Source organism: Arachis ipaensis, chromosome B7, assembly GCF_059453495.1.
Source record: "Arachis ipaensis isolate K30076 ecotype BB chromosome B7, ASM5945349v1, whole genome shotgun sequence".
NCBI classification, from domain to species: domain Eukaryota; kingdom Viridiplantae; phylum Streptophyta; class Magnoliopsida; order Fabales; family Fabaceae; genus Arachis; species Arachis ipaensis.
The window spans coordinates 71,424,132-71,432,876 of NC_142442.1; the positions used below are offsets into that span (position 1 = coordinate 71,424,132).

An 8,745-nucleotide genomic window follows, 5' to 3' on the forward strand; every position below is an offset into this window, starting at 1 on the left:
TCTTGGGGTTCATGATCACACAACGCGGGGTAGAGGCAAACCCCGAAAAGTGTAAAGCCATACTCGAAATGGCAAGTCCAAAAAACCTCAAAGACATCCAGAAACTGACCGGCCGGCTAACCGCCCTATCTTGCTTTCTTGGCGCATCGGCACAAAAGGCGATCCCCTTCTTCAAACTTATGAAAAAAGGAACCCCCTTCAAATGGGATACGGAATGCGAAAAGGCATTCCAACACTTCAAAGCAGTATTGGCGGAACTCCCGTTCTCGCCAAACCCTAAACAGGGAAGGTCCTCTATCCATACATGTCCATAACGGAAGGTGCACTAGCCACGACACTGGTCCGAGAAGACGAAAACAAGGCCCAGCGACCTATCTACTTCATAAGCAAAGTCTTCCAAGTCATGGAATCACGCTATTCCCGCCTCGAGAAGCTCTCCTTCGCGCTCCTCACAGCTTCTCGACGCCTTCGCCAATACTTCTAGGCACACCCCATTACAGTCTGAACATACCAAGCAGTCAGACAAGTACTGCAGAAGCCTGACCTAGCGGGATGAATGCTAGCATGGTCCATCGAATTATCCCAATTCCAGATGACATTCGAACCCAGGACCGCGATCAAAGCACAGGCCCTGGCAGATTTCATCGCCGAGATGACACCAGGAAACCCCACCACGAAAACCTGGAAGCTATACGTAGACGGCTCATCCAACATCACCTCCAGCGGAGCTGGAGTGATACTCGAAAGCCAAAACGGGGTCATAATCGAACAATCCGTTCCGTACGAGTTCCCTGTCTCCAACAACCAAGCAGAATACGAGGCTCTCTTGGCTGGCTTAACTCTAGCCAAAGAGATCGGGGCAAAAGTCTTAGAGATATGTAGTGACTCACAGGTAGTCAGCTCCCAAGTCAACAGAGACTACCAAACACGAGACCCCCTACTCCAACAATACCTCACCAAGGTAAATAAGCTAAAAGAAGAATTCGATTGAGTAACCATACAGCACGTTCCCAGGGAACGAAATGCAAGAGCAGACCTACTCTCAAAACTGGCCAGCACCAAGCCAGGACAAGGCAACCGGTCGTTAATTCAGGAAGTCGTCCGAACGCCGTCCGTATCAACCACGACCGACACCGTTCTACCGATCTACGACCCGGAATCATGGACCTCCCCTATCCTACAATACCTCCTCGACGGAGTACTACCTGAAGACCCCAAAGAAGCAAATCGGGTGAAACGGGAAGCTGCCAACTACACCGTCATTTTAGGACAACTGTATAAACGAAGATTCTCGCAATCCCTACTCAAGTGCGTCGAGCCCGAAGACATGGAGTACATACTCCGCAAAATCCATGAAGGCAACTGCGGCCATCACATCGAGGGCAAAACCCTAGCCCAGAAGGTCGTCCGGGCTAGATACGTCTGGCCCTCGGTTATCAAGGTCTCCATGCAGCAGGTAAAAAACTGCAGCAAATGCCAGATACACGCCGACTTCCACCAGGCCGCCCCACACCAGCTCAACGTCATAACGGCGGAACGGCCATTCGACTACTACACCAAATGGACAGCTCCGGTATCTCATCATCGCCATAGACTACTACACCAAATGGATCGAGGCCAAGCCCTTGGCCTCCATCACGGTAACCCAATGCCGAAAGTTTTTTTGGAGACACATAATAACCCTGTTCGGGATCCCCAAGATCATAATTTCAGACAACGAAACCCAATTCACAGACAAAAAATTTCGAGAATTCCTGGAACGGCTTCGCATATCCCATAGTTTCAGCTCAGTAGAACACCCCCAGACAAACGGATAGGTGGAATCCGCAAACAAGATAATAGTTAAAGGACTCAAGAAACGACTCAACGGGGCCAAAGGACTATGGGCCGACGAACTCGGATCAGTCCTCTGGTCATACCGAACCACACCCCAAATCTCCATAGGGGAAACCCCGTTCCCCCTGACATACGGCATAGAAGCCGTTGTCCCAGTAGAGATTGGAGACCCAAGCCCCCGGAGAACAATCGAAAGTAACGACGAAGAGGCAGAACGGGACCTCACAGAGGAAGTGAGAAGCATAGCCCACATGCGAGAACTAGCCTTAAAGCAAAGAATCGGCTTAAGGTAATCTGACGGGAGTTCGCACCCGATGACCTCGTCCTACGACGAAACGATATCGGCGCCCCCACCCCCGGATAAGGGAAGCTCACCCCCAACTGGGAAGGCCCACACATAATCAAAGCAGCAGTAGGAAAGGGAGCATACAAGCTCGAAAGACTCAACGGCGCCGAGATCCCGAGGACTTGGAACGCCACCAACTTACAATGATATTACGCGTAGGCTCATTCCCTACCTCCAAGTTCCTATGTTACTTATTATTCTACTTATTCTTTTGCTTTTTCTCTTTTACTTTGATTTTACTTATTATTTTTCATAAGTGTTATTTTCGGGTACTCTTTCCCCCCACGACGGAGGGTTTTAACAAGGCCCAACTTAAATAAAATTTCCTTAATACACCTGCCCCGCTTCTCCCCATACTTTCATAACGGCAAAAGAATGCACGGCCAACATCGAAGACCGATCACCCTCGAGGCCTAAAAATGGATATCCACACATGACTAAATGGCCTACCGACATCGAACGGCTAGCGAAAAGCCAAAACAAATGGCTAACAAACTCGAACGGCTACCAAAAAGCCAATACAAACGGCTTGCAAAATAAAAGGCCCGACCGACCCAAAAAGCAACTATCCACAAATATCTAAGAGCCAACAAACATGGCTCAATAAATATAAAACGACCCAACCGGCCCAGTCATCCAAAAAAGTCAACAATCCAGTGACACAACATGGCCACACGGCCAGCCAGATCTCAAAAAATTCACAAGTCATAAAATCAGCAGAACAAAAGAAAAAACCTACTTAAAGATCCACAATACGACCATCCTGAACAACCCTGAACGCCACCATGACGGACACATCGGCACTTAGAGCGAGCACCTGAGCCTGAGCTCTCATTGTCTCCTCGGCCACCGTCACCACCTCCTTCACATCCGCAAGAAGCTCCGTCTTCTCCCTCTTCAGCGCCTCCACCTCAGCCTTTGACCCCGTGATGCGTGAGCATCTTTCCTATCTTTTTCTAGTGAATTTGCATTTAATTTGTTGAGTTTAATCAAGAATTAATTATCTTTTAGCCACTATGGATGCTACTTTGAGTCTTGTGAAATTCTGTTTATTTTAGGTAGTATTTGGTTGGATTTGATGGAGCTTCCACAGAAAAAGAGAAGAAGGCTATATAGGGCAGGAATGGCTTAGAGGATGGAGATTTGGAGATTTGATGGAGATTTGATGGAGATTTTAGGCTATGCGTGCGCGTACCTGATGCGTGTGCGTGATTTGGAGCTTTTCATGGCGACGCGTGCGCGTACCTGACGCGTACGCGTGAAAAGCGAAGTTGCACAGCGACGCGTGCGCGTACCTGACGCGTACGCATGACTCGCAAAGAAGACCATCGACGCGTACGCGTGACTGACGCATACGCGTGACATGCGCTACATGCAGAAAACGCTGATTCCTATTAATTCTGATTTAAACTTTATTTTTTATTTTAAAATGGAAAAGATATTATTTTAGTTTTAGAAATAGATTTTAAATTAATTAGGATTAGATATAAAAGAGAAAAGAAACTTTTCTTCTGAGAATTCCATATTCCAACATTAGTTCAATTTTCATTCCACCTCAGTCCAATTTACAATCCTTATTTTCTCTCTGAACCATGAGCAACTAAACCTCCACTGTTAAGGTTAGGAGCTCTGTCTATTGTATGGATTGATACTATTATTTTTCTATTTTAATTCATGTACTGATTTATATTTCAAGAATTGTTTTCGTTCTTTATCTTATGAATTTGGGTGGAATGGAAGTATGACCCTCTTTCTAATTGAGTTCTTGTATAACTTGGAAAAGCTCTTTACTTGAACAACAGCTTGAAAACAATTTCTCCTAAATTCTAATTATCTGGACTTAACGGGATACGTGACATATAATCCTCTTATATTTGGGTAATTAGGATTTTTGTGTCATAATAACTAGAATTAAACTTCACCCCCTAATTGGAATTAATTGACCAAGGAATTGGCAGTTGATAAACCCTATTTTATGATTCATCTTGTACTCAATTAAGTGTTTTTATCAATTTTTCACCCACTTATTCATAAGATTTGCATGATTTTACAATTCCTTCCTTATTCCATGATATATGTGAAAACATGTTTCCTATGCTTTAAAAATATTAATTTTAATTATCCTTTATTACCATTCGATGCTGTGATCTGTGTGTTAAGTAATTTCAGGCTTCATAGGGCAGGAATGAATTAGAGGACAGAAAGAAAACATGCAAAAATGGAAGGAATGCACAAAATGGAGTTTTGGAGAAAATGCCAGCGACGCGCACGCATGGACGACGCGGACGCGTGCCTAGCGAAAAATGGCAGCGACGCGCACGCATAGACGACGCGGACGCGTGCCTAGGCGTAGAGCATAAACGACACGAACGCGTGACTGACGCGTACGCGTGACAAGGAAAATCTCCAAATGACGCACACGCGTGACCCACGCGCACGTGTGACGGACGCCACGTGCAGAAAACTGCAGAAGTCGCCCCCAGCGATTTCTAGACCCTTTAAATCCAAGCCCAGAAACACAGAATAGAAGCTGAAGAATGGGGGAATCAATAGAGACAATTCATACAACATTCATTATTCACAATTTTAGGTTTTAGATGTAGTTTTAGAGAGAGAGAGGCTCTCTCCTCTCTCTTAGGATTTAGGATTAGGATTTCTCTTAAAGGTTAGGTTTACTTCTTCTGCATTTCAGGTTCTATGTTCTTTTAAATTTAGTTTCTCTTATCTACTTTTATTTATTCTATTACTTTAGTTGCTCTATTTCTCTTGGTAATTACTTATTTAGCCAATTTGGCTTATGAACTCTTCATGTTAGATTTGAATTTATGTTTAAATGCAATTTGAGGTATTTCAGATTTATGATTGCTTTCTTCTATTTATGATATAAATAATTTGAATTTTCCCTTTTGGCTCTGGTTGAGTAATTGGTGATACTTGAGTTGTCAAATTCAGCAGTTGATTGAAAATTGGAAATTGCTGATTGATTTGGATCCTTCTAAAGCTAGTCTTTCCATAGGAGTTGACTAGGACTTGAGGAATCAAGTTAATTAGTCCACTTGACTTTCCTTTATTTAGTAAGGGTTAACTAAGTGGGAGGAATAAACAATTCTCATCACACCTGATAAGGATAACTAGGATGGGATTTTCAGTTCTCATACCTTGCCAAGAGTTTTTCTAATTATTAATTTATTTTTCTTGCCATTTAAATTACTTGTTTTCTATTTCAAAAACCCAAAAATACACCTTATTCCATAATCAATAATAAATCACACCTCCCTGCAATTCCTTGAGAGATGACCCGAGGTTTAAATACTTCAGTTATAAATTTTATTGGGTTTTGTTACTTGTGACAACCAAACTTTTGTATGAAAGGATTCTCTGTTGGTTTAGAAACTATACTTACAACACGATTATTTTTACAAAATTCTTTACTAGCAGAAATCCAGTTTCGTCAGCGGTTGATGAATTTTAGAGGAGACTAGAAAGGTCTAAGGAATTAGGGTCTAGTCATATATAGTTTGCCATGAATTAAATCTTGCTTGATTAAAATAAATTAATAAGAAAAGTCAATCCGGAAAATAGATAACTCTGAAGCCTTAACTGCCTTCTACATATTTTATTCCCAACTTATTTATTTGCCTGTCTTCTGTTTAATGCTTTTTGAACCCTTAAACACTATTTTCTGTTTGTCTAACTAAGTAAATCATTTAACCATTGTTGTTTAGTCCATCAATCCTCGTGGGATCGACCCTCACTCACCTGAGGTATTACTTAGTACGACCCGGTGCACTTGCCGGTTAGTTTGTGGTTATAAATTCCGCACCACCCTGCAACCTCAGCTTTCAGGGAGTTCGCTTCAGCAATGAGCACAGCAGCCTAAGATTCAGTGTCGGAAGCCCTCTTCCGCTCCTCGCCCAGCTGAGACAAAAGCAAAGTCTCGACCTCAAAAAGACGAAGGATCTCAGCCCCGGCCTCCTCGGACGACTTTACGGCTTTCTCCTTAGCCACCTCCGCAACCTCAAGCTGCTCCTTCAGCTTGGCTACCTCGGCCTGGGAATGGCGCAGCTTCTTGTCCAAAAGGCCAACTTGGGCCATCACGGGCTCAGCCTTCCGAACAATAACCGCAGATCGAAGGAGGGAGCGATAAACAGACTTGGCCCAGAAAGCCACGTCACAGTCATCAAAAAACCCCCCAGTACCATGCATCAGATGTTGGTCAATGAAAGCCGAAGCATCGAAGTGCCGATCCATCTCGGAAGGCACAACACCCTCCTCCTCTAGGTTCTCAATACTAATCTCCTCGAGCCTCTTTTGCTTCCGAGAAGCCTCGGCTGCTGAGACCACAATTACCTCTTCCTCGGGCGAGTTCATAAGACCCGGGGAAACCCGAGCTTCAACCCTCACCCCAGCTGAGATCACCTCTTGCGAATTAACCTAGGAGTCCGCAGCTGGATTGGACACCAGGGTGGAAGGAGAAGCCGATGACGCTTCCTCCCGATCCATAGCAGCCTTGAGTCTCGCCAGCGAGGTCAAACCACCAGCCATCTCAACTAAAAAGAGAAAGGAAAAATATAAGTCCCAAACTCAGCAAAACACCAAAAAAAAAACACACACCAATATACGACTGGTAGGCCATGGGATCCCCCATGACGTCCCGAGGATTCAATGGTCGTTCCCCAAACAAATGCCAGAGGACACTGGCAATATCCTTGTCCTCGAGAGACAAGCCATCATAGGTAACTCTCGTCAACACTGACGGCCCGGCACCAAAGTTCCAATAGGTCAAAAACTGACGTTCACCTTCCATCGTCAACCAAAAAGGATGATGTCCTCGAACAGGGTGCACCTTGAAATACTCCCTTCTGAATCCATGAAAGGAGTCCTCAAACAACCCGAATATACGTCGATGGGGTTGAGCCCTAAACGACATATACCCTTTCTCATGTTTCCCCTCCCTGGTCAGAGGAGTGCACAAGAAAAGGAAGAGGAAAACAGGAACGGAAACCGGAAGCTCAAGAAATTCACAAACAAGCTCAAAAGTACGAATAACCACCCAACTGTTCAGATGAAGCTGGGACGGCGCCATAGAACACCGACTCAGCAGTGCCTGAACAAAGGGCGAAAAGGGGAACCGCACACCGAGACGGGTGAACATTGATTCATAGACCCACATCCAGTTCGGAACGGTCCGAGAATCAAGTTTCAAATAACAAACCCTCTCGTCGGCATCGGAGAGGATGAGCTCGTAGAGACACTCGGCATCACCACCCCCATAAATCGTCCCCTGATCACGGAACCTCTGAAGATCCGTTTCCATCATCCGCGACGGAACCCCCTAAACGTCGCTGGTCACCCACGCGTAACGGGAAGGAACACCCCGAGAGGGAGCAACTGGAGCACCCACACCCTCATTCCTCTACCAATTCATACATAAAACAGGGAGGAGCACCACCATCAAGCCTAACAAAACTACGCAAAAATAGGAAAGACAGCCAAAAACCTACCACTCACTACAATCCACGCAGTGGTGCTCAGCCCCTTCAAAAGACAAAACCAATACCTCTACCCAAAACACACTAGAGAACAACAAGATAGAAATACACAAAAACAAGGGAAGAAAGTAAAGCAGAACACAGAGAAAAAAGGAAGAGAGAACACCAACTTGATAATTCAAGAAAAACTTGAAAGGCGCTTGAATAGGAAACAGAAGCACGACAGCAGAAGCACGACAGCAGAAGCACGGCAGTTGAGGAACGACAGCAACGAAGCAGAAGCGCAACAAAAACAACACAGAGAAAAAACCAGAAGGAAGAAAGTAAAGTCCACAAAGAAGAGCAAAAACTGAGAAATGAAAGGAAGGAGGGAAGTGAAGGCAAAAAACCAAAACGGTTTCAAAACTGGAAAAGGACAAAAACAGCCCTGGAAGCAAACAAAGCACAGAGGGCAAAATTGGAAAGCAAACCAAGCGTCCCCTCATAATAAATGCACCTCTTCGAAAAACGCAACTGATACACGCCCTAAAAAGTGAAACAGGCGTAGGAATATGGAAAGTTCACGTCAATCGAACGATGCGAACTCCAAAGAAGACGAACCTCAGCTGAACCGCAAAACTCAGGGCCGACGTGCCGACCCCCTGCAAGACCCGTCGACCTGGAACTCCGCTCCGATAGACCGAAGAAGGCCACCAACGGCCAAAGCCATATCCTCTAGCGACAGAGACTGACCCCGCTTGCTCTCCCGCTGCGGGGGCAACTGTTACGGATCCGGCCCATGGATCCCACACCCGGAACGGTCTCCAAACCCGGTTACTCGGATCCGACCTGTTCTGCCCTTCTGGAAAGTCCAGAACCGGCCCATTAGAGCTTCTAACCGATAATCAAATTCAAATACTTTCCTTATCTTGGCCGAATAAGATAAGATAAGATAATCACCATCACCTATATAAAGGGGAGCCCCTGGCCCCCTCAGGTATGTCATTCACTCTACACACCTTATACCTCTCAGATCCATTCTGACTTGAGCATCGGAGTGTCTTTGCAGGTACCACCCCCTGTTGCTCCAGT

The 8,745-nt window shown here is 45.3% G+C and overlaps 1 protein-coding gene across 1 annotated transcript; it reads left to right on the forward strand.

Annotated features, from left to right (window-relative positions):
• Positions 1 to 592: 592 nt before the first annotated feature.
• Positions 593 to 2,129, forward strand: LOC148552957 (uncharacterized). The gene is made up of 3 exons (XM_088494748.1): positions 593 to 892; positions 1,004 to 1,684; positions 1,818 to 2,129. The coding sequence occupies exons 1-3, from the start codon at positions 593 to 595 to the stop codon at positions 2,127 to 2,129; spliced, it is 1,293 nt and encodes a 430-aa protein (XP_088350874.1).
• Positions 2,130 to 8,745: the final 6,616 nt, after the last annotated feature.